Here is a 26,443-nt window from a genome sequence, read left to right on the forward strand (position 1 = left end):
TCAATCATGCTCACATTGGAGAGCAAACATTGGGTTCCTTGTATCGATAGCATCACTCATTGCATGATGACGCGGTCGTAAAAGTCTCCTTTTTGGGTGGCGGAAGACTAGACCCTACCACGCTTGTATTACCGCATGTATCTGTTGGGATACGAGGTAGGCTACACTAGCGCAATTCAAAAATTCTACCGCGTATAACCAGGAAGAACTGCCGTATAAGGATCACGGGATTACCACTCGACGCACTACTGGTGCGGAACATGTAGATATGCGTCGATGCAGTGAAGACGATCACGTAGTCGTACGTAGTCGATCAACGTAGTCGTACGTAGTCGATCACGTCACGTTCAGCAGCTCCTCAGCAGCTCGTCCACGTGCAGCAAGATCGCCTCCGGTGCCGCGGCTCGTCGTCGGCTCGTCCAAGTGCTGCAGGCGCAACACCTCCAAGGTATCCACACGTGCAGGGAGGAAGTGTCGCAAGCCGGACTGCTAGATCCGCGAGTTGCAACAGGCGAGGGCGTGGGAGGCGCGGCAGGTGTGTTTCGCCAAAAGGTGTAAACCCTAGGGCGCCCCCACCCCTCTATTTATAGAGGTTCCTGACGGGCCTCTGGATCCGAGGCCCATTAGTACTTCTAAACCTAATCCAACTCGGATCTGATCCGAATTGGGCTTCCAGCCCCTTAAGTGTGTGACCCTATGGGTTCGGATACGTATAGACATGGCTCGAGTACTCCTACTCGGCCCAATAGTCGGTAGCGGCCTCTAGCAAGACGTGCCAACTCCTATACGCACACGAAGATCATATCAGACGAACCATCACAACATAATATACATGCTATTCCCTTTGCCTCACGATATTTGGTCTAGCTTCAAGCCGACCGCTCTTTCTCGATCCTGTGATTCGGAATCCCTTTGTAGGTTAACTCTTAACCGTACGTAGCATGGCCATGCATTTTCGGATCCGATTACTCGAGGGGCCCAGAGATATCACTCTCAATCAGAGAGGGGCAAATCCCATCTTGATTGACCATGTTTCATAGCATGCTTCTTGACAAACCCGAAAGCTACCTTTATAACTACCCTATTACGGCGTAGCGTTTGATAGCCCCTAAGTAGGTCGATCCACATCTAGAATACATGCGACAATCTCAGGTCTAAGGACAAAGCGTATATGTTGTTTAAAGAGAGAACTACTTCTCGTGTTGGGTCAGTCCTAGCACATGTCTCCACATGTGTCCACATTATTAGTTCAACATCTCCATGTCCATGACTTGTGAAACATAGTCATCAACTAATACATGTGCTAGTCTAATATTCATGTGTGTCCTCACATGAACTCCGACTAGGAACAACTTTAGAATAATCATACAAGTAAAGAGTTTCACATACAATTCACATAATTGCAAATCAATTCAAGTAGCCTTTAATGGATATTCAATGAACACAATATACAAATCATGGATACAAATAGAATATCATCATCTCTATGATTGCCTCTAGGGCATACCTCCAACAGTATCCATAATCTTAATCCACTCCGTTGACTCAAACACTTGGAAATACGAGTCTTCAATGCCCCTAGAGTAGTTAGATGATCTAGCTTACTCTACAACTTGAAGACAATGTGCCAGACTCTCCTCTTGGTCATTCTGCAGACCATTGGTACCAGACCAGTTATAAGACTCATTCGACTCCGGGACAAACTCCACCAGATCACCAATAGTTAAAACCTGAGCACAAAGCCCAGACAAAAATTATTACAACACTCAACGAAATGGTTCGTTCATATATGACAATAAAACATTTATTGTTCAAACCGAATACAACAATCAATGGCAATGAAATAATTGTTTAACATTCTACCTCTTTGTCATTGGGGTTCGAAGAAGGTGCCGACGTAGTAGGATTGGTTGACAGAGCAGTGTCATCAGGAGCTAGAGATACATGATTATTTGGAGGAGGAGGAGCACTAGTAGGAGTTGCAGCAGAGCCTTCCGATGTGCGATATGCTTGGCTAGAAGGAAATGGCTCCACAAAAAGTTCAACCATATCCTCGTTTGAAGGGAATGATCCACCAAGCAAACTACGGTGAGGTGGTTCACGATCCCCGTAGACAATGTGGTGTAGGGACACATTACACAAATTGACTCCAAGACTATCAGCAATTTGGTGTCCCCAAATTCTATGTGGAGCTCCCTAAAACATGACCTGAATGTACTCTTTGCTCTCAGGGATGTACACAATAGCTTAGAAAACTTGGACCCAATCCTCAATATACTGATAATTCCCTGAGACCAAATCAGCCAATCTGGGTAGTTGATCAAAGTATCCCTTAATATCCTCTCCTCCTGCGGCCATGTTCATATGATTCCATTTTATAATCTTGTGCTCAAATAGTTTGGTGGATAGCTTTTTGTAGTTATAGTAGAAAGTTTCTTGAATGACATTCCTAAATTTTGGTTCGCCCCGTCTATCATGGGATTTTTCAAATCACACATCCTTAGACACAAATCGAAGCCTATTAATCATTTGGTAGCTATGCATGCTCAAGTCAATTATCCTTAGCGGTTCTTCTGGTGGAGGTAAAGAGGTACCTCATTTTGCTCCCTAGGGTCGGGCGCAGGAAACTCAGCAGAGCGGGGCGGCTGACGCCGCGTAGATTGTTGTCACCTGGAAGGTGCCAAGGTTGACCCACCCCATGTTCGGCAGGATTGCGCTGAGGTTGACCCACCCTGTGTATGGTGGGAACAGGCAGGAGAAGACTCTCGTGTAATGGACCTGCCCCTTTGCCACATCTAAGCACTAGACGTGCCTGCAGATTCACCTGCGACTTCCTTTGTCGCTTCGATGGAGGTGGGTCAAGCGCCTTTCCATTTCTCTTGCCATCATCTCGGCCCATCTACAAGATCTTTCTCTAATCAGCTACCGCAATGATCACAAAAAATTTAATGAATCCCCCTTTCAACAATGAATACCTATGAAATCGGAGCGAGCAGCGGCAGATCGCAGTAGAGGCGGAGCGCAGCCCTAGCGGTGCGGCTGCAGCAGGTGGTCGTGGGGGCAGCTGCGGCAGCGGTTAAACCCTACCAAGGGCGAGCGCCGCAAGTGACCTTGAGTAAATGGGGAACGGCGGGTCAGCAAGAGTAACATGATGTTGGATAAAGTCATAAAGGTATAGTGCGCACCCAGAGAAGAAAATGGGTAGGAGTTTCCTACCCAACCTTGTTTTAGCATAAGGATGTTTTGGTGTTTGAGAATACACCGAACCGGATAAACAACCAGCCAAATAGGCGTTCTAAGATTTTGGAAGTCATCACAGGATGTTCCGGTGTTTGACAATACACCGCACCGAATAAACATCCAGCCAAATGGGCAACGGAAGATTTTGAAGACATCACAGGATGTTTCGGTGTTTTATAATACACCAAACTGGATAAATAGCCAGCCAAATGGGTGTTCAAAGATTATGGAAGGCGTTACATGATGTTCCAGTGTTTTACAATACAATGAGCCATATCAATAACTAGCTAAGTGCGCTTTCAAACATATTGAGATGCATCAAAAGGATTTTCCCACAACTACTATGATAAAAGGTCTACATGCACATATCGGTTCATATGTTATACAACAAATGAGTTCAGATCGGATCGACTAAAATATTAATTGATTTCACATCCTAGCCCTCGTTACTATCAAGTGTAGGATTTTCATCTGCATCATGGTATTTTTAGTTAGTCTCGTCCTCCTCTCATCGTTAGAATTGAATCCGTTCACATCAGGTAGAACCTGCTGGCGAATGGAAGTAACTTGAGCTACTGGAATGATAGTCTCGTCCTCCTCCTTGTCAGTAATAGACACCGGAGCCTCCAAACCATCACCAATACCATCATTTAAGGTTTCTTCAATTACATCATCTTGATATGCAAGGACCATGCCACTGGGCATTGTTTCCTGCTCAGTTTCATTAAATCTCCACAAATTCCTGTGCTCAAATTTTTGCACCACTCTCTGTGGGTCTTGTAGCAGGGTGTCTGGCAAGTAAAAGACCTTTGTTGCTCATTCAGCAAAAATGTAGGAATCACTTTTGTACCAGTACCTTCCAGTATTGATGCTTGTGAAGTACCCATCCTTTCTAATCCTCGGTTCCTTCTTGGTCCCTCCTAGATCATACCAATCATAGTGGAATAATACAATAGTTTGATTTATGGCATGCCCTGATGAGTTATACCGCAGCTCAATAATTTCCTTTATACAACCATAAAACTCAAATGGCTCACTATTATGAAAACCTGCAGCCATAATCCCACTATTTTGTGTCTTCCAATTTTTCTCTCGGGCATGTGTGTGGACACCGCCAACAAGACATGCTGAATATTTTCTTCCTCGTTTGTCTGGTAAAGCTGATAATGCACATAGGTCCTCGGAGACCTCTCCTTCCGGCATCTTTTCAATCTGTACAACAAAACCTTATTTTTTTATATATATTTTTATATATAGGTCCTCGCCAGCTAATATAAGTTTGTTCCCAAAAAGCAGAAAACTTACATGTGGTTTAAACCATCGGGCAAATTCTTTCTAAATTCTATGATCAATAACCTAGTATGACACACCTTTCGCTTCTATTTGATCCTCTTATATCCTGCAAAAACACATCCATCTGAAAATTAGACGAGAATAACTGCAGTATAATCATTGCATGATGGATTACGTACCTGATATATGGCTCAACCTCTTCGCAATTGCGTAGCACATACCAAACCAGCTTGTCATAATCCGAATCAAGGTAAAATCTTCGCAATGGCTCCACCAGCTAGTCTTCGCTGCTCCATGTACATCAACATTGTGCTGGAAACAAGATAAATTGCCTTCTCGTAACAAATCAACATTCTCTCTGTTCCTGCCCTCCTGATTATTGGGATATCTATTTTCAGTTTGTTCAAAACATCAAACTTCAGAGTTTTGCAACATAGTTGCCGAAAGAAGTTTCCTAATTTCGAAACAGCTGAGTGTATCTCTTTATCCATTAAACCTCAAAGGGAAGCAGGCAAATCCTTTGGAGTAGGATATGAAAATCATGAGTTTTCAGTATTTGGAGTAGGATATGAAAATCATGAGTTTATCCATCAGCGGTAATACATCTTGATAAGTTAGAAGCATATCCATCTCAAAACTTCACCAGACTTATAAAATCACAGAAGACCTTCTATTTCTTTTTACCCATTATATATGGAGTTTTGGCATTTTGAATGACTCCCCTTCCATAGTATTCAACATGTGTAGATGTGGTCTAATGCCCATCTCTTCCAAATCAACCCTAGCATTGATCGTGTCCTTTGTCTTCCCAGCAATTTTAAGCAATGTTCATACGGTTTTCGCATATATTTTTCTCAATGTGCATGACATCAAGATTATGTGGCAGCTTCAGAGTTGTTCAATACGGCAAGTCAAACAAACTAACCCTTGGGCTTCAACACTCTCTAGGTTCCCGCTTCCTTTTCTGACCTTGAGGAGGCTTTCCTGGTTTAACATCTTTAACCTTCTCCAGTTGCTGCTGAAGCTCCTTAGTAGTAAATTGCTCTGGCCTCTCTCGGTTTTCAGTATTACCATCAAAATTTGCTTTCATTCTTCTCCATGGATGGTCAGTTGGAAGGAAACGATGATGGCCAACATAACATATCTTGTTCTTCAATCTCCTTGAGCAACAATCCTTGTCACAACGCACACAGGCATAATAACCTTTCGTGACTCACCCGCCAATGTGCTTAGTGGTGGATAATCATGTATGCACCAAATAACTGCAGCATGCAGTTTAAAGGATTGTTGACTACAAGCATAGTATGCATCGACACCCTTCCACAGGTCCAATAGCTCATCTACGAGAACTCGGTCTAGAGATCAATAATGCCATCATGAAGGTTGATTCTTCCATGGATACCCATGGTGGCATGTTATACGGTACAACAAATATTGGCCACATACTAGATGAGTTGGTCTTGTTGCCAAATGGATTCAAACCATCGGTTGCAAGGCCAAGTCTAATGTTCCTAGCATCTTTTGCGAATTTCAGCCAATTTTTACTGAAGTTTTTCATGCCTCACCATCAGCTGGATGACTAAGCTTACTGTCCACCAGTTGTCACTTCAACTCGTGCCATTATGCATACTTTGCGGTTTTTGATGAAAGAAACATCCTCTTCAGCCTTGAAACCAGTAGAAAATGCCTCAAGACCTTATAAGGAACACACATCTTTCCATTTTGAATATGCTTCACAACACACTTGGCACACATCATGTTCCGCTAGATCCTTACGACACAATACACAATTATTCTTGCAAACATGGATAGATTCATAGCCGAGTCGCATGGCATGTATGTACTTCATTGCATCATCATAACATGTCGGAACACATGCTCCTAGGAAAGCAAGGGATACCACCTTCAGAATTGTGTTGAATGCAACATTGCTGATCCGATAGAAAGACTTGATAAGAAATAACTTCACAACAAATGTAAATTGTGTATATTTAGATCCTGGTGACACCTTACGATTTATATGTTGTTTTATACATTCTAACATTTTCCCTCCAAGCTCTTTAGCATGGCACATGTCGGATATCATTTCAGGAAGTCCATTTTTGGTGCCTTCATCCTCCTCCATACCCGATATGTGTTCATTTTCTTGAACCATTTCTTGATCACCATCATCCTACAGAACTGCATTATCCACAAGCCTCTCATCCAGCAAAATTGCAGTTTCCTCAATCCCATCATCCTGCAGAATTGCATTTTCTTGAACCCCATTATCCTGCAAATTTGCATTTGCGTGTACCCAATCCTCGAGTATTTCTCCATGATGGATCCACCTAGTGTAGGTGCTTGCCATCCCATTCAAAAGTAAGTGCAGACTCACCACATCTATAGTACATCTAGACTGATTCAGGAATCGACGACACGGGCATAGTATTTGTTCATCATCAGAGTATCTACTCTTAACAAATTCCACGAAATCATTGACCCCTTTCTCATGCTTGGGGGTAAATAGTCGACAACAGTGTATCCAACATATATCCATCTGGGAAATTTTGGCGAATTCAACTCAAAATTACTGACTAGATTGAAGGACCTTAATGGAAAATGAAATTTTGGCAAAATCAACTCAAAATTACTGACCAGATTGATGCGCCGCAACAGGAAGCACCAGATTTTTGGTGCTGTAGGATTGAGCCGCCGCAGGACGCGCAGATCTCCACAAGAGTGCTCTGTCCTGGCTGCCTTCTCTCTGTTCTTCTTTTTTCCCAATCACGGGAGCATGGCAGTGGATAAACTATTTTTTGGTTGCAGCGCGAGCTTTTGTGCCGCCAAATACCACACTCACCCGAAACTTACCTTACATGTGGGACCCAATCGCGGTAAAGACTTCCCATTCGATCGGTAGTAGGTTCGACCCACGGGAGGAGCACGTTTTCCATTTTAATTTACCACCCTATTTATCATCTTAAACTTACATATGGGATCCTGGTTGGTTTATGACATTTTCACGGAGCTTATATCATCACAAAACCACCATGTAACAACAAGTGACGAGTTCTTTTTAGCTACAGTGGCAACTTTTATTACGTTCTGTAACTTTATCACTAAATTTGCTCGGATATGAAACTTTATGACGTTTTCAACCAAAAATGTCACAGATCTATGATGAAAACAAATGTGTTAAAAAAATTTCATCATAGATCAACACATTTCTTGTAGTGTTCCAAGAATATAATGCCTCCAAATCTTCAGAGCGTGTACCACTACTACTAAATCTAGATCATGAATCAGATAATTCTGCTCATGCTTCCTCAACTGTCGAGAGGCATATGCTATAACATGTCCCTCCTACATAAGAACACAGCCTAAGCCTTGTCGAGATGCATCACAATAGATATCAAAGCTCTTCTGCATGTATGGCATGACTAGCACTGGAGCTGTAGTCAATCTCTTCTTCAACTCCTCAAAACTAGCTTGATAGGCTTGGGTCCACTTGAATTCCTTTCCTTTCTCCAATAGTGATGTGAGAGGCTTCACTATTTTAGAAAATCCTTTAATGAACCTACGTTAGTATCTTGCAAGTCCAAGGAAACTCTTGACTTCTATAACTATCTACGGCGGCATCCACATTGGAACATCCCTAACTTTGCCTGGGGCAATTCCTCCATTGATGATGACATGAACAAGAAAAGAAACCTCATTGAGCTAGAAATTACATTTGCTGAACTTTGCACACAATTGATTCTCCCTGAGCTTCTGAAGTACTAGCCTCAAATGTTCCTCATGCTCTTCCTCATTCTTGGAGTATATCAATATATCATCAATGAATAGCACAACAAACTTATCAAGGTACTCCATAACACCTGGTTCATCAGAGACATGAAGTAGGCAGGTGCATTAGTCAACCCAAATGACATGACTCTGTACTCATAAAGCCCATATCTAGTAGTAAAAGCAATCTTGGGAATATCTAAAGGCCTAATCTTCATCTGTTGATAACCAGAATGTAGATCAATCTTGGAGAATACCTTGGCTCCTCTCATCCAATCAAACAAGTCTTCAATGTGAGGCAATGGATATTTGTTCTTGCTGGTCACCTCATTAAGCAATCTATAGTCAACACACATCCTTTAAGTACCATCCTTCTTCTCTACAAAGATAACTAGAGCTCCCCATGGTGATGAACTAGGGTGAATGAACTCCTTATCCAATAAATCCTTTAATTGTTTCTTAAGCTCTTATAATTCATCAACAGACAAACTATATGTATGCTTAGAAATAGGTGCGGCACCAGGTAAAAGATCAATAATGAACTCAATATCTTGGTCAGGTGGCATGCCTACCAGATCCTCAGGGGGAACATCTGGGAACTCACACACCACTCTGATGTCTTCTATGGCAATATCCTTTAGTTGATTGACCACAAAAGCTATTGCTGATAGTAGACTAGCCACAAATTCCATCCTTTATCCTTGAGGATTTGTAGTAAGCATCAATCTCTTGGTACACTAAATTACTCCATCAAATGTACTCAACCATCCCATTCCAAGGATACCATCAATGCTAGTTGATTCCAAAACAATAAGGTCAACTGGAAAGTCTACCTCATTTATATTTATGTTGACCTTTGAACAAATGTAGTTTGCTCTTATCTGACCACCAAGAGAGTCTACTAACATAGTCTTCTTCATGGTGTACTTGGGTAAGCTATGTCTTGATGCATAGTGAGAAGTAACAAATGAATGTGTGGCACCGGAGTCAAACAAGCCTGTGGCAGGTGCTGAGTTGATAAAGAGCATGTTAAGCATGACCTCTTGAGCCTTCTGAGCACTCTCTGAAGTCACATGGTTCACCTTACCATGTATGTAGTTCTGTTGTCCCAAATTTTGTTGAGGTTGGTTTCCATTTTGCACTTTCCATCTTCGCCAGTTTCAACTCCTACCACCATTACTGAATTGCTTTTGGAGATCCTGGGTATCCTTCCTCGGGCAGTTGCTGGCGAAGGGACCAACTTCTCCACAATTAAAGCATTCATTTCCCTTAGAGGTGCAAGGGGTACTGGTTTCCATCGGGATGTTATTAGGTGTGATATGGTAGTCATGTTGGAAGTTGGAGCTTTGAATCTCCAGCTCGGGGTGCTCAAACACATCATGTTTCCTGGAGTAGAATGAGGGGTCAGACTATTGAGTGCAATGTGGGCGAGTGTTACTGGTAATTTTCTTCTAGGATTCAAACTTCCTCTTCTTATTCACCAACTCATGACGCTTGTCCTCCACTAGTAGTGCCTTGTCCATAAGATGATGGAAATTGGGAAAAGTGTGTGCCACTAACTAATACTAAATCGATCCATTCAAGCCTTCTAGGAAGTGATCTTACTTCTTCTCATCATTATCCACCTCTTATGGTGCATAGCGAGATAGCTCGATGAACTTATCTCGGTACTCACATATAGATATCCCTTCCTGCTTAAGACTAAGAAACTCCTTCTTAAGCTTGATCACACTAGCTAGGATGTGATGTGCTATGAAGTTATTCTTAAACTCTAACCACGTGATGGTAGATGGGTCTGCATGGGCACTTGAGTAGGAATCTCACCAATCTACAGTGTGTCCTTCTAGCCTTCCTGAAGCGTATAGAACCCTCTCTTTGTCATTATACTAAGTGATCTCAATCTTCTTCTCTATACTCATGAGCCAATCATCAGCTTGCAGTGGATCTGTTGAGTGAGAGTAGGTAGGAGGTTGATGGCTCATGAACTCCCTATGCTTGTCCCTAGGCTACACAGGAGGTGGCTGGTTCACTTTAGCTTGCAAATTGGCCATAGTGTTGGCCAAGTTCTGCAGCGGTTGAGTTTGGGCTGCAAGGAACTGTTCCATCCCTTCTAGTGGCACCTGGTTCTGTTGAGGATCGGGGTTGGAATTGCTGCTTCTCTGATGGGGTTGTGTGGGCTGATCAACTCCAAATCCAGACCTAGTGTTCACCATATGATTGTAAAAATATGAAACTCAGATAGTTGTAGATAGAGATAAATCAAGAAGATAGGGCGATATGAATTTCAGATTATGGCAAATTTTGTTCATGCTACTAAATCAGGTGCAAATATCAAAAAGAATATCCAAAGGTGTTGAAACTTTCCTAGAACATAGTACACAAAATTCTAAAACTAACCCAACTAGAATCACCTCAGTCAAAGGTCTCGAGCTCGAGATATGAATTAAACAAAATGATTGTGCCAGCAGTAATGATAGATTCTAATTATTTCATAAACTTGTATGTATCTCTCTGTCAGAATATCCAAAACATATGAACCTTTGATAGAAAATCACCAATTAAATTCTGGATCTAATCCAACTAGATTCATATCAATTGGAGCTTTGCAGCTCTAGATATAGTTAAAATAGTACAGTTGTGTCAGACAGTGACGCGAACAGATTTGGCCTCACAAAACTTGCATAACACATAGATATAGATAGATAAAAATTGTGCAAGATTAAGGTTGATTGAGACAGAAAAAAACCCAACCTAGTAACTTTCATTACTAAAAACTAATGTCGTTGTGGTCATCACCCCACAACACACCGCACTCATTACAAAGAACCAACTCAAGCATTTATCATAAGAACAAGCATTCCAAACACACTTTAACTTAATAAACTAGAACACACTTGAATTAAACAACATTCAACTCTATAGATTATAGTTAATTAAAACTTAAAACTCCTAAATTCTAATAAGGAAGGTCTTTCGTTTGTAGAAGACAGGGCCATTGGGTTCTTGAGGACGGTACTGGTGCGGGCCATTTAAAGAGAGGAAAAAGTTAGATGGATTAGAACAGATGCTAATGATTCCTTAAAGCAAGAGCAAGAAAGCATAGAGTGAATGGAATAGCAAAAGTATAATAAAGAAACAAGTAGAGCATTACCGATGAGACCAAAGCAATGATAAGCATATTAAAGCAGATTTAAAGCAAGAATGAAGTAAGAATGGCTACTAAAGCATTATAATCCTTAATCTCGACCATTTTCTAACTAGGCTAACGTCCTACAGTCAACACAGCTCTAGTACCACTTCTATCACACCCAGTTTTAAAGGCAAAATTAGATGATGAATTACATGTGCGCCAGGATCAAGTTTCACACATGCAACAACTTCTAAAAGTACCACCAACAATGCTAAAGCATAAAGAGAGTATTAAATTTATTACACGATTGATATTCTTTATATCGAATAGTAAAACGAGTCTTTATTCTAGTAGTAGAACTTCAATGATGACAACGACTCCACAGGCAGTTGACTGGTGGCACACATACGCCTAGAACTCCTTAAAGTCTTCAGGAACCTCCTCAAATTAGTCTTGGTCTGAGCAGCAGTTTTAGCAAGGGTGAGTACACTTATGGTTGGTACTCAACAAGCATAGGGAATGTATAGTATAAGGCTATGCAACGATAGGCTGAGATTTAATAGCATGTCAGCATTTTAATTGGTTGGTCAAGTTTGGTTAGGAATTACTAAGTATAGGTTTATACCACCCACATTCAACATGAACATAAATAAATATAATAGCAATAAATAACATCAATTTAATTCAGCTTCCCATAGATTAATCGTATGAGGATCCAAGTCGCTCTAGACCATCAGCACGGCTGATCGATCAGTTTTAGACACTCTGTAGAGGTTGTACATCTTTACCCACAAGTCATGTTTTCCAAAATGCTCAGATTAATTACTCCCTTAAACACTTCCGAGGTGAGTGGCATGGGATTCACTATGAGTCCTTTACAAACATTCCCTAACAATTTATAACCCACTAAGGTTTCCTCACAAGGGGATGAACCCTCCCAAAAGGGGTGCGTACACCCCTTGGCTGGACAAGCCATCGGACAACCTATGAACCCCTCTTGCCCTTTCGATAAGACTATCTCCCACTAGAGTTTCTAATTAATTAGCTAAGCCAGAGCCATATAGCCTTGTGGTTGCACTGTTTTCATGGGTGGTCGCTCCATGTTCCAATTAACATGATGCTCTTTTACTAAGTGAAAGGTATAGCAAAAGTGAAACAAGTTTAATCATTGGTTCATTAAAACCACCACATCCAACTTGAGCAACTAAGAAAGTACTACCTAGCATAAAGTAACCCAAGTTGATCACGGCATAAGGATTAAAACTAGGCAAACCTTAAATAGGACCCATCACGTTTATAAGCATAAAGTGCATATCATGTGTATATTGAACATCAAAGTAAAGTTTGCATAGGTTCAAATTTTGATCAAGGACATGTCTTGCCTTCTTCATCTGGCTCTTGCTGCTCTAAGTCTTCAAAGGTTTGGTCTTCGAATCTCTCGAACTGTGATCCTTCTATGCACATCAAACAAGTAGATACAAGCACACAAAAGAATAACATAAGAAAACAATATACTAAACAGTAGAAAAAGAGCAAAACAAGGTTATAAAACTATTCTATGCATCAACAAAAACTCTTAGGTGCAAGAATCGCTCAAAATGTATTTAAAACGCTAAAGATATGAGCCAAACAAGATATAGGGGTTTATCTGCGAGAAAACTAAACTTCCAGGGACTAAGATAAAAGAAACCGAGGGCTAATACCTACTTAAACATATAAACCAAAGGTCTAATGCGCGAAAGGGCTAAACAGGATGGTGGGCGCAAAAACTAGAAAGAACGGGGGCTTAAACATAAGAAATTGGACTAAAATCTAATTAGTTTTGCATTAGTCTAGCCGCGGGTGCAAAAACTAAGAAAGGTGGGGTCTCTTATGCAAAAGCATCACAGCTGGCCGACTGTTGACTGGTATTGACCTTGGGTCAAACAAATTTGAACCGCTCGGCTCAGATCTGACGGCTGGTGCTAGCAGGCGGCGAAGGCGGTGGTGGCAGAGGCAGTAGCATGCAGCAGTGGTTCGTGGGAATGCAGCATAACTCGAGCTCTGGTTCTCAGTTTTTGACAAGAATAGGCTCTGGAGTCAGGCAAGGACACAACGGATGGATCAAGATGGGTTGTAGAGTCGATAAGGTGGCAACAACGATGCGCAGCTTGAAGGGGTGGCTCGGCGACGCTTCACCAACTCCGGTGAGCAGTAACGTGATGCAAAGGCCACGGGTGCGGACAAGAATAGCACCTAGGGCTTCCTTACCATGATGTGAAGCTCGGAGTGATGCTCTTAGTGATGGGAAGGCCGCGAAGGTAGAGATTAGTGGTGGTGGCCAAGCTGATAGAGTTAGAGCTCGAGCGGGCAGCGTTAGGGCTTGCGGCTTGGAGTTTTGGCGAAAAGAGTTGGCGGAGGCAGTGTCTCAAGTTTTATAGGCCGAGGCATCGACCTAGGCGTGCGGGCCAAGGGTGGAGGTGGATTGGAGTGGCCTGGACTCGAGCTTGAGCTTAAGTCAGACCCAGCACGCTTGGAAAGATGATGAGCGGGTCCCACATCATAGCGAAATGGTGTTGGTATTTCATATAGCCTAACAGATAAATCCCCAAGCGTACGGATACCAATGTAGCTTTCATTGAGGAGTATTCCAGAGTATCAAATTCCACAGGGAACGAGAAGTGTACTAATCTTGAACTAATTCATCTGAGGGCAGGTGTGGATATGAGTGACGACGAAGAGAAGAGTCAAATGGTATGAGGGTAAAGAGGGTGCTTGATCGGGTAACTTGGTTCTCTCAACTAATCCTGCAATCAGAATCTGACTAACTTTGCTTATGTTAAGGGAAATAGACGATTCGCCACAGAAAGGGATGAGAAGGGGTTCAGCTTGTGCCTAACGCTTGTATGGTTGCCTACAGGTCCAGCCACTGGACACGTGGTGGATTCCAAAGGCTAGACAGGGTTGTCACCACCTGCCGGCTACCACAAGCAGTCCGTGGAGCTGGGTGTATTCCTAGGTAAAATCTAGTCTAGACACCACGCCTACACTATCAATTACTACTTTACTCGGTGCTCAAGCAAAGCACCCACCACAAAAGTAGTGAATGAGGAACCAGTAAACAGAGACAAGTAAGAACTGATGCTCAATTAATCAAAGGGAACCAGAGTTACCAGACAAGACCCGGATGTAGCTACTTGAAGAAGATCTACATCTGCCGAGGCACAAAGTGGAAGAGGGGCCGACAACTCCGGCTCCTCCCCAACACTCTCACCTCACCTCTCTCCCTATTTTGCAAAGTATGGTAGTGGCAGTGCTTCACTTCTTGGATCTTCTTCTCTTGTGTGTCTTGTCCCGGCACAAATGCCTCTATTTATAGTACCCAGGAGGCAGAGGGGTACTTGTAGGGGTGAAGCAGAGTTGGTTGGAGATGAGCCCCTAGGTCGGTTGAATTGGTTAGTTCGGCCGAAGCCATCTGATGCTCCACCTCAGCTTCTCCACGCTCGAGATTGCCTCTTGAGGTTTATTACTTGCATGTAGAGTGGCGGTTGTGTCCCGTGGCCGCCAAGAGTGGGGTTAGCCGACCCAATCACTTCGGCCGACCTACCCTCCCAGATTTGGGGCCCTCCGATCCAACGCCTATTGCTCTGTGCATACTTGATTTCCTCATGGATGCATTGGTTGGTGGGTGTAACTCTCTAGGACTCAGTTTGGTGGACCCATGGATCCAAGTGAGCTTCACTCGAACTCTCGGATGCAACCAACATAAATCCAACGCTTCACAATAGTCTTCATTGTATTTCTTTGCATGTGACTGAAGATGGTCAGGAGGGGACGGCTTTGATTGGGTCGGCTGACCTGGTGGGTTCGGCCAACCTAGCCAAAGCGCCCCGGTTTGGTCCAAAATTCATCCTCCTATCTCCTGCATCAAATAAACACAAAAACTTATGGAAATTGTTAGAATAAAGCCCTTAAGCTAAGGTGATTGCTTCAATTGATTGGTTTTGATATATATTGGTGGTTGCAAATGGTAAGTTAACGACCGCCAATAGACGGCGCAGAGGCGGAAAGGTGCTCGGCGCATTTGGCGTCGACCGGTGCAGAGCAGGGGAAATGGGCCGGCGGCCCACAGAAGCTGCACAGGACACGGGCCGGTAAGCTGGCCAGCGATCGGCGAGCTGGGCCAAGCTGCTGCAGTGGGCTAGCTGCTGCTGCTGCTCTGGGTTGCTACTCCTGCCAGGCTATTGGAAGAAGAAGGGGGTGGTGGCCCAAGGAAAAAGATGACAAGGTGGAAGAAGAAGAAAAACAAAGAAGAAACTTTGCTATTTTCAAATAGATTCAAACAATGAATTCAAATTCAAAATTTGAACTCAACAATCAGAAATAAATGCACCAGCATGAATGCAACAATAAAAAAACCTGCAGTTCTTTAATTAAATTTCAGAAAAACATTTAAATGCCTAGGAAATTGAATTCAACCTTAGAAAATCCTTAAATCCTTAAAGAAGCTCAAATAAATTCTAGAAAATTCTAACAAAGCTTATTAAGTTGCAAAAGTTGAAAATTAGGGTGCTACGGTTGCTTTTGCAGACTCCTAATAATCTCATCCCAATCCAACTATCGTATTGGAAGAGTCACAACTCATTCTTTTCTTTAGGGAGAGTTGAGGTGAAATATTGGGTTGTCCCAATAATTATCGAGAAAAGGAAAAAGGTAAAAGGAGGTTGTTGGAGCACTATTTTCATATCAACTCTCCTAATATGGTAGTTGGATTTGGGAAAGGTACACTGCTGGAGATGCTCTAACAATCTGAATGGATAAGTTGCTAGCTAAAAATATCATTTTGGGGCCAACGCAAGCTAGTGTTTGAACTTGTGTCGAATTTGTCCATGCTAGGAGATAGCATGTTAAAAATGGACTTGGGTGTAATACAGGGTATAACATGCAGGAAGAATAAAACGTTTAGGATCAAATGCAATGAGCCTGTTCATCGATATAAATGGAGAATAGAGACTTAGCGGGAAGATGTCTCCCGGATACACATGACCGTACAGGACTAGAATATCATAACTACTCATATCTCTATGATATTCTATGATAAATGTGTAGATTCATAGTTTAACTTTTACATCACACCTCCTTATAAGTTCACCATGTTTTTAACTAAAATCTTACAATAGTTGGAAAAAATGAGCTTTACATCAAGAGAAATCATATGGTGGAAAGATACTAAGTACCTGAGCTATCTAGAGAACAGTACAAAAGATTACAAAATATGTGGGACCATGTAGGTAATTTGGATAAAGATAGCAAGGTTATTTTATACTATTTTTATAATTATGGAGAAGCAAATTTGAAAATCTAATGGTTATTAATTATTGCAATGATGATTAGAATCTATCAAATTAAAAACCTAGTATTCTGATTTTTGTGATACTCCCTCCATTCTCCTTTGAGGGCTAGTTTGGCAGCAAGGGTAGCACAAACCAGGGAAAAATTCCCACACTGGGGATTTCGATGGCAAATCAATTTTCCGGGAGGAGCTCTCCGCTCAGGTTTGCGAACCACGAGGCTAAATTCCCCTCTGGAGCAAAAAATACTTCAAAAAATTCAGAAAAAAGTAAAGAAAAATCATAAATATTTAGAAAAATCAGAAACGCCTTGAAAAATCTCTAAAAAACAAAAATCTACACCAGCCTTACATGACCATCCATAAATTCAAATTATGGTTCACTTTAATCCATATAAATTTGAGCTAGTGAATGGATGTTGCACATAAATAATGACATGTATGTCTAGTAGAAAAACAATTTGATCACATGCTTCACAATAACACCTCCATGGCTCAATGACAGATGACACCACATTGCCACCAGTAGTCACCACCACAATATATCAAATATTTAGATACTATAAAACTCTAGCTAAAACAGTACTGAAATGAGCACATATGGTTTAGCCAGTTCCAGAAACATTCTTGTTCCCATCGGTAATAAAACATAGCACAGATGGTTCATTCACTTCTGGGGAATGGACCTTTCGTCCACTTCCTTAGTACCGGCTGGAATTGGGCCCGGTACTAATGTGGCATTAGTACCGGGCCTAATGTACAGTTCCCCGAGACCCCTTTAAGTACTAAAAATGTCACGGTACCTTTCTAAGGATCTCCTCCTGTCTCTCCTTTCCCCCCTTATCTCGTATCTCAGTTCTCTCTTCTCACACTTCTCTCTTCTCACGCTTCTCTCTTCTCCCACGCAGGAGCGGGCGGGAGCGACGGGCGGCGGGAGCGCGGGTGGCAGGGCGGGAGCAGCGGGGGCGGCGGTCGTGGAGGTGGGGCCGGTGACGGTGGGGTGGGAGCAGCGGGGCCGGGGTGGCAGTCGGCGGGAGCGGCGGCTGGAGGACGGGGCAGCGGGGCTGGCGCGGGCCGGGGTCGGTGACGGTAGGGTTGGAGCAGCGGTGGCAGCAGTCGCGGGGGCGGGGTCGGCGGTGGCGGGGTGGGAGCGGGCGGGGAGTGGGGCGGGAGCAGCGGCGGGCAAGGGCGGGGGCCGATTGGGGGCCCAAGTAAGGATCAATTTAACTGGGATAGAGTTCTTAACAGATTTAGTAATGCTTAAGTCTAATGGGATAGATGTGATCCTTAGGATGTATTGGTTAAGCCTACATGATGGTCACATAGGGTGTGCTGATAAGGTAGTACGCCCAACCAATCAGGATGGTGCGCAAGTAACCTGTCATGCTCGGGGAAGTGGACCAGACCCGGTGGTTTTTAGCATGGAAGCTAAGGCTATAGAGGAAGTCCCGGTAGTGAGTGAATACCCCGATGTCTTTCCTGAAGAACTACCTGGATTGCCACCAGACAGGGATATAGAGTTCGTAACTGATCTTATCCCTAGAACCTCTCCCATAGCCAAGAGACCCTATAGGATGGCAACATCTGACTTGGCAAAGCTGAAGAAACAGTTAGGGGAATTGCAACAGAGTGGTTTTTATCAGGCATAGCTCATCCCCGTGGCCAGCTCCAGTTCTCTTTGTCCAGAAGAAAGACGGAAGCACGGGGATGTGTGTGGATTATCGTTCGTTGAACAAGGTCACCATCAAAAATAAATATCCTCTCCCCAGAATAGATGACCTCTTTGATCAGTTGAAGGGAGCCAAGTATTTCTCCAAGATTGATTTGAGGTCTGGTTATCACCAGCTCAAGATTAAGGAGAGTGACATCCCGAGGACGGCCTTTGTCACCCGTTATGGTCAATTTGAGTTCACTGTGATGTCTTTTGGGCTGATCAATGCACCTGCACACTTCTTGAACCTCATGAAGAAGGTGTTTGTGGATGAGTAAAATAAGTTTGTCGTAGTCTTTATTGACGACATACTTATTTACTCCAAAAGCGTCCAAAAGCATGAGCAGCATCTACGGGTGGTGCTAGAAAAGTTGAGAGTGCACAAACTCTATGCCAAATTCAGCACATGTGAAATTTTGGTTGAGAAAGTAGCTTTCCTTGGCCATATTTTGACCGTTGAAGGATTAGTAGTTGATCCCGAGACAGTTGAAGCAGTTTCCAATTGGCAACAGCCAACTAATGTGAGTGAAATTAGAAGCTTTCTTGGGTTAGCTGGGTATTATCGGAGATTTATTGAAGGATTTTCCAAGATAGCCTGGCCCATGACAAAACTGCTCAGAAAGGATAAGAAATTCACCTGGATAGAGTCATGTGAAAGAAGTTTCCAAGAATTGAACAAAAGATTGACGACCGCCCCAGTGTTAACCTTGCCGGATAATCAGAGGGACTTCGTCATATATTGTGATTCATCCCGAAAAGGATTTGGATGTGTCCTTATGCAAGATGGGAAAGTAGTGGCATAAGCTTCCCGCCAGCTTAAGCCTCACGAGCAGAATTAGCCAACCCATGATTTGGAACTTGCAGCCGTAGTGCATGCCCTCAAGATTTGGAAGCATTATCTGATTGGGAATAAATGTGAGATCTACACTGATCACAAGAGTTTGAAGTATATCTTCACCCAACCAGATTTGAACTTAAGGCAGAGAAGGTGGTTAGAATTGATTAAGGATTACAATATGAAAATCCATTACCACCCTGGCAAAGCTAATGTGGTAGCTGATGCCTTAAGCAGGAAATCTTATGGGCAGCTCGGACCCAAAGATACTCATCTACAAGAAGAAATGGCACGATTAAATGTTCACATAGTTCCCCAGGATTCCAGCTGCAAGCTAAGTGTTCAACCCACCCTTGAGGATAAAAATAGAGAAGCCCAATGTTCAAATTAGGATTTAATGAAAATCCGTAAGCACACTGGAGAAAATAAAGCACCAAATTTTAGAGTGGATGACAAAGAAACCTTGTGGTACAAAAATAGAATTTGCATACCCAAGGGAGGGGATTTTCGGCAGATCATTATGGATGAAGCCCATAATTTGGCATACTCCATCCATCCAGGAGCCACCAAAATGTATATAGATTTAAAGCAAAAATACTGGTGGAATGGAATGAAGATAGACATTGCCCAGTTCATCGCCCATTGTGATACTTGTCAAAGAATCAAGGCTGAGCACCAGAAGCCAGCAGGTTTATTGCAACCATTACCCATCCCGATTTGGAAATGGGAGGAAATTGGTATGGATTTTGTGGTTGGTTTGCCTAAGACTCAAAAAGGAAATGACTCCATATGGGTAATAGTGGACCGACTCACTAAGGTCGCTCACTTCTTACCCGTACGAACCAATTATGGTGAACAAAAATTGGCTCAGCTCTATGTGGACAACGTAGTGAAGTTGCATGGTGTGCCTAGCAGAATTGTTTCGATTAGAGGTACCCAATTTACCTCTAGGTTCTAGAAAAGTCTGCATAAAGCTATGGGAACCAAGTTGGATTTTAGTTCGGCTTATCACCCACAGACTGATGGCCAAACAGAAAGGGTGAATCAAATCATGGAAGATATGTTGAGAGCTTGTGTCTTCCCTATGGCAAGGGCTGGGAGCAGAGTTTACCCTACACAGAGTTCTCATACAACAACAGCTATCAAGCTAGTTTAGGCATGTTGCCATTTGAGGCCCTCTACGGAAGAAAATGCAGGACTCCTTTAATGTGGTCAGAAGTGGGAGAATGCAACTTAGTTGGACCAGCCTTTATAAAAGAGGTAGAAGACCGAGTGGCCGAAATTAGAGAAAAGCTGAAGGTAGTGCAGTCCAGGCAGAAAAGCTACTCAGACAAGAGGATACGAGAGTTGAGTTTCAATATAGGAGATTTCATCTATCTCAAGGTCTCACCAATCCAAGGGACTCAAAGATTTCAGATCCAAGGAAAATTAGCCCCTCGGTATATTGGACCGTACCAGGTGTTGAAGAGAGTTGGAGCGGTGGCATACCGCATTCAGCTGCCCAAACAAATGTCAGATATACACCTGGTATTCCATGTCTCCTAGCTAAGGAAATGTTTGAGAGTGCCTGAAGAGCAAGTACCGGTGGAAACAAAAGACTTGCAGAAGGATCTTTGGTATCAAGAAATGCCCGTCAAGATCTTAGACATTGTCACCAAGAGGATAAGAAATTCAGTGGTGCGGATTTGCAGAGTTCAATGGAGTAGGCATAGTGAAAACGAAGCCACTTGGGAACGCGAAGATGCTTTAAAGAAAGAGTTTCCCCATCTTTTTAGGATTCACCCGACTCTCGAGGATGAGATTCAGTTTAAGTGGGGTAGGTTTGTAACGTCCCAAAAATTCACTTAATTTAAATCACACATTAAAACTCAATTTCAAAACTTCTTTACCGTTTGAGCTCCCCGATCCCATCTTCCCCGATAGTAATGCTGTTCCCAACCACTTGAACCCCGTTGTCCCATCTCTCTTTTTCACCCACGCGTCGTGCCACGTTGTCGGCCCGACCGTTCCGCCATTCCCGCCATCTCTCTTTATTCCATCGATGTGCAACTTTGACCGTACCCTGTGCACCATCAGATCAATCCCCGAATCTCTTTTACCATTTTACCCCCCCTCCCTATATCTCTCTTGCTTTCTTCTTTCCCTTCCTCCTTTTCTTTTACCTATCTTCCTTCTTCTCCACGTGCATGCCAGAACCCTACCTCCCTGCCGCGCCCCTCGGCCCCACCTCGCACCCCTGACTGTACCCCACTCACTGCTGCCGTGCCGCACCTCCTGTATAGCCCAAATTCAACCACAACATTCCCAAATACATTTCCACCGAGTTACCTGCCTTTTTCTTCCAATAAAGCTTTCCATCTTTCTATATATCTTTCTCTCCCTCTCCCCGAGCTCAACGGGGAAAACCTCTTTCTTTTTATTTATTTGTGAGATTTGCTTATGTGTGCCATAGTTAACGGAATGCCGGAGGAAGAGGAGCCCAAACACGAGCTAGGAGGCCAGTACCGCGAGCCGGAGCCCGAGGACCCATACCGCAAGCAGGAACTCCCGGAAGGCTGAGGACGGCAAGTCCAATCTCACCCTTTGATGCATATTTATCCCAGCTTTACAGACACAACCTATTGGCCATTTTTATAAATTGCATATTGTTTTACTACTTAAAACCTGGTTAGATAGCCACCTCTTGATTGCTATGATTATTCCTTGATGACCTAGAATTATCTCTAAATATGATATGCTCTCTTTAGAAGATAATTGCTGCTAGAACGCTTAGGAATTGGTAACTTTCTTTGATACAACTCAATCATGAATACAATATTTTGCCAAAGATAAATGTGTGAGTGTTTTGGTGAAAATAAATGGGGTTTTGATGAAGATAAAACAAGATGTTTAGATGAGATATATGGGTGTTTCTTGTGTGAAATGCAGGTTGGGAGATATCCGTATGTAACAACCTAGCCTAATTAAACCATGTTTAATCTTAAGTAAAGTCATTAGAGCATAAAGAAGAACAATGGCAGTTGTGAAGACAAGTAAAAAGACCCTTTTGCTCTCACAAGCTAAACAACTGTTTACACCATAACTCAAATTTTTGCTTAAGAACTTAACAATCTATCCAACTAAGAGTTGTATAACTCAACTTTCCTAACAACTTTTATTTTTGGTGTTTTGTCTGAATCTGAGTAGAAGACCTTCAAAAACTTAAAATTTGAATCTGTGCTGATTTAAGAAAAATAGATAAAGTCCCAACTTTGGAGCTCTTTATCTACAATTCTTCAATATGAACTCAAGCTGAGCTCTATACTAAAGTTTTAAAGCTTCGAGCCCTTAACAACTTTGAATAAAGGAGTAAGGTCAAAATCTGCACAGAAGGCTTTCAAAACCCAGGTCAAAGTTGCCCAGTTTGGTCAACCCAACCCCCGACCTGCAATCTAGACTAAGTCTGGAATCAGTTCAACCACCATCTTGGCGTAAGCTTATCTTACAAAACTTGAACATAACGCTAGCAAAACCATTTATAAGAGTTTGGGAACTATGTTCATACAACAACTTCATCTTTTGGACCCTGGTCAAATTCACCTCAGAAGCTCTTCGAAACTTGAGCTCAATTCAGCCAAAAATATTAAAAGCAGCCAAACTGCCAAATTCTTCTAAGTCTCGAAAAACGGCGTTCCCTCAAATTTTGAAGCTTTGTATCTTCAAATATGCTATGATTTTGAAGTCAGTTCAATTACAAAAATTGAACTTGGATCTGAGGAGTACAACTTTTGTAATGGGAGTTAATGTCGTGCGGATCAAAAATCTAGAGAAACTCGCGCTCGAAGACCGCCCCATCGCCGGATCCCGCAGATCCCTCGCGCCCAGAGCACGCAAGACTGCATGCGTCGCGCTCCACCCACCGCTTGCCGCGTGGCCCCTGCTCACTGATGCAGCACCTCCGCCTGGTCTCCGGCTATGGTAGGACGACGCCTCGCGCACCATGCCGCCAGTGAAGCGCCACGATCCCCCACCCTGCTCCCAGCAGCTCCGCCTTGCCCGAAGGCACGCCTTGCCCGCTGCCCTGCCCGAGCGCGCACCCTCGCGGATGCCCTCCTCGACACTGCCGCCTCCACCAACCGCTGCCCCGGCCGCGACAGCTCCTTCCCGCCTCGCCAGTGATGCGTCCCGACAAAGCTGTTATTGCCATGCACGCTCACTTCACCCGCGCCTGCACGCCTTGCCTGCCGCGCCACCCCTCCCTTCTCTGCGCCAATGGCGCCACCGCCATTAATGGCCGCAGCAGTGCCCTGGCTCCCCTTCGGTCCCCAGCTGCCAGCCTCGGCTCCGCCCCGCTCGCCTATAACTGTGCCGCCAACGCCGCCGCACTCCCCTTCCCCGCTCCAGCTCTCCCTCGCCGCACCTGTCGCCGCCGTGCTCTGTTTTGCTCCCGCCATCGAGTCACGTCTCCATGGAGCCCCCACCTCCGCAGCTTGCCGCTCCTCTCCGCCACCACCGTTAGCCCCGTTGTGTCTGCGTGAAGCTTCACGAGCCGCTTCTTGGGGTTCCTAAGCGCCGACGACACCGGCACGCCACCGGACTTTGCCGCCGCCCGAAACTCCCCGCCCTTGCACCATTCCACCCCCACCGAGCCTCCTCCGCACCCCCAACCGCCGCCAATCACCTCCCGGTGAGCTCCCGCGCCTTCCCCATAACTTCTTTCCCTGGATTGGCCGGCGCATCGCCGGAATTTGGCTGGACCGCTGTCGTGCGCGCTGCCAAGGACACACTTGTGTCTTTTCCCTTCTTCCAGGGGCCTTAGCGCAAAAATGAAGGACCCTTGCATGTTTAACCTATAGACACAAGGGCTAGATCGCAAGTTTACCATGGTTTTTCTTTTTTTTTGACAAAAAATGCTCCAAACTTTGAAAATACGCCATAAATTGTACAAAAATCGTAAAAATGTCAAATTAATTTTTCTAGACTCAGTATAAAGTGTAGTTCTTGATAAAAATACTTTTGGCACATGTCTCTACTAGAATTTATGTTATATGTTTTGATCCTTGTTTAAGCTATTTAAATCATAGTAAATTACAAAAAAAAGCTAAAATGATGAATCCAACTCTCAAGTGTTTGTTTCAGAGAATGCAAGCTTATAAAAATAATGTGGAGCCTAGCTAAGATGTTTAAGTCTCTGTTTTAGTTTTATGATTAAAATCTAAGGTTGCTTTTTGTCCTTTTTTGCATAATAATTTATCCAGAGGTGAGAAAAATGTGAAACCACATTCAGTAAGTCAGTGGCCAAGCCTAGTTCACAAGAAAAACTTGAAACCCTGTCTGAAGGTTCTTGGAACCTACCTACCTTTTTATAGGAAGATAAGTGAGAAGAAGTTATGGTATAGGGTTTCCCTGCATTAATATTTCTGAAAAATTCACCAAAGGCTATGTTCCTTCTTTGTAACACTCTGCTAAAATTTCAGCAACAAACTCTATGAATAACTCGAGTTAAAAATGAATAAGTACTTGTCACCTAGGGATGATGAAATAATTTTAATTCTTTTTGTACTGATCCAATTCACCCCAAATTTTTACAGTAACCTAATGATGTTATGTCTAATCTACTGTTAAATTAACAATGTCATTCCACACTGTTTGAAGATGGAAATAAAATTTGGAAGATGGACCTAACTAAATGGAAGAAAGAAACCTTAAGTAAAGGTAATGGTCTTTTTCGGTAGAGGTACAAAAAATATTCAGAAATAGGATAACTTTCCGATCTAAAGTTTAATAAAGATAAGTTGTATATATGTACGCAATCACCATCAAATAAACCCCGAGTTTTATACCATAACATACCTTACCTTATGCAGGTAAAGAAGGTTTAGAACCTTGTTTAGGTGAATGTGGTCATAGTGTAATTTACACTTCAATACTAATTCGTGTTTTCCATCCTATGCGAAAGCATGGAAGTTTGAACTTGATGCATTTGCATTTCGTGTAGAGCTGAACCTTGCTGACGGAACGTACGAGCTGCACCCGGCGCCAGAAGAAGGAGCCGTAGCTGATATGCATCAAGTCAGAGCCGAGCCCGTACCGGAGCAAGCCAAGGACTAGTTCGCTAACTCCCAGTGTTAAGGGAAGCTCCGGAGCATGAATTCCTATTTTTTTAATACATGCAATATAATTGACTACTTTGGTTGCGCATTTACGACTCTAGCAATTGATTGAAACCGTAGATGCATGACTTAGTACCCATTGACCTGAACATTAGTATGATAAGCCAAGTAGTTGCAATGCTTAATAGGAATAAGAAAAAGTCGAGTGATTGCCTATCACTCGCGAGTTATAGGATATGATTGCTTTCCTTTTGTTACAACTATAAGGACGAAGGACGGGGTAAGGCTCTGTGAATTGTTTTTGGTGGTCAGTGGATTGCCCCGTCTGTCTACATGAAATTGGACTAAGGTCGAGATGTGATAGTGTTTGTGATCAAGTGTTGAAAGTACTAATCTCATACCTAGTATGGGATGGGGAAGCTTAGTACCTGATTGAACCGGGACGTAAGCGGATCGCCCCACTGTCTCTGGAATGGATGCTCCCTTGCGGCCGCATGTAGTGACAAGTGCGGTCATAGAACAGCAGAGGCTGGGTTTATGGAGCCTTGTACCGAGGGAAGTGGGCCCAACACGAGTCTGGGAATTGATGGGGATGGCTGACCAATGAAGCGACCCTTCACGGTGCGTGGATGTCATGGGATTAGGTTCGCCATACATGGTTGAGAAATTCGAATCGATTCGTCTGCCTCTCACAGTTTGGGACTACTTGATCGCTATGCTACACTTAGTAAGAATGAAATATGATGATGAGCTAATGTTGTTACTTGTATTAATTGCTTGGAAGCTATGCTTGGTTTAGTATAGTTGCTAACTTTGAATGGTAAAACAACAATAGAACTTGTGGCTAAAATATTGAAAGTAAGGACCTACACTAGTCGCTTTTGGCAAAAACAAACCCTAGAGCCAAAAAGCTTGCATGTCTAGGTGTTGGCAGATTAGTACCACTGGTTGGTTAAGTCTTGTTGAGCGTAGTTGCTCAACCTTATTGTGGCACATCTTTTCAGGTAATGTTGATACTCCTGAGCTCGCTGCAAGTGGCACTTGG

At 43.2% G+C, this 26,443-nt stretch overlaps 1 protein-coding gene across 1 annotated transcript; it reads right to left on the bottom strand.

Annotated features, from left to right (window-relative positions):
• Nucleotides 1-23,226: 23,226 nt before the first annotated feature.
• Nucleotides 23,227-23,739, bottom strand: LOC105914962 (spidroin-1-like). The gene has a single exon (XM_012848203.1). The coding sequence runs from the start codon at nt 23,737-23,739 to the stop codon at nt 23,227-23,229; it is 513 nt and encodes a 170-aa protein (XP_012703657.1).
• Between the last annotated feature and the right edge of the window lie 2,704 nt (nt 23,740-26,443).

This window comes from Setaria italica, chromosome VIII (genome assembly GCF_000263155.2).
Source record: "Setaria italica strain Yugu1 chromosome VIII, Setaria_italica_v2.0, whole genome shotgun sequence".
NCBI classification, from domain to species: Eukaryota; Viridiplantae; Streptophyta; class Magnoliopsida; order Poales; family Poaceae; genus Setaria; species Setaria italica.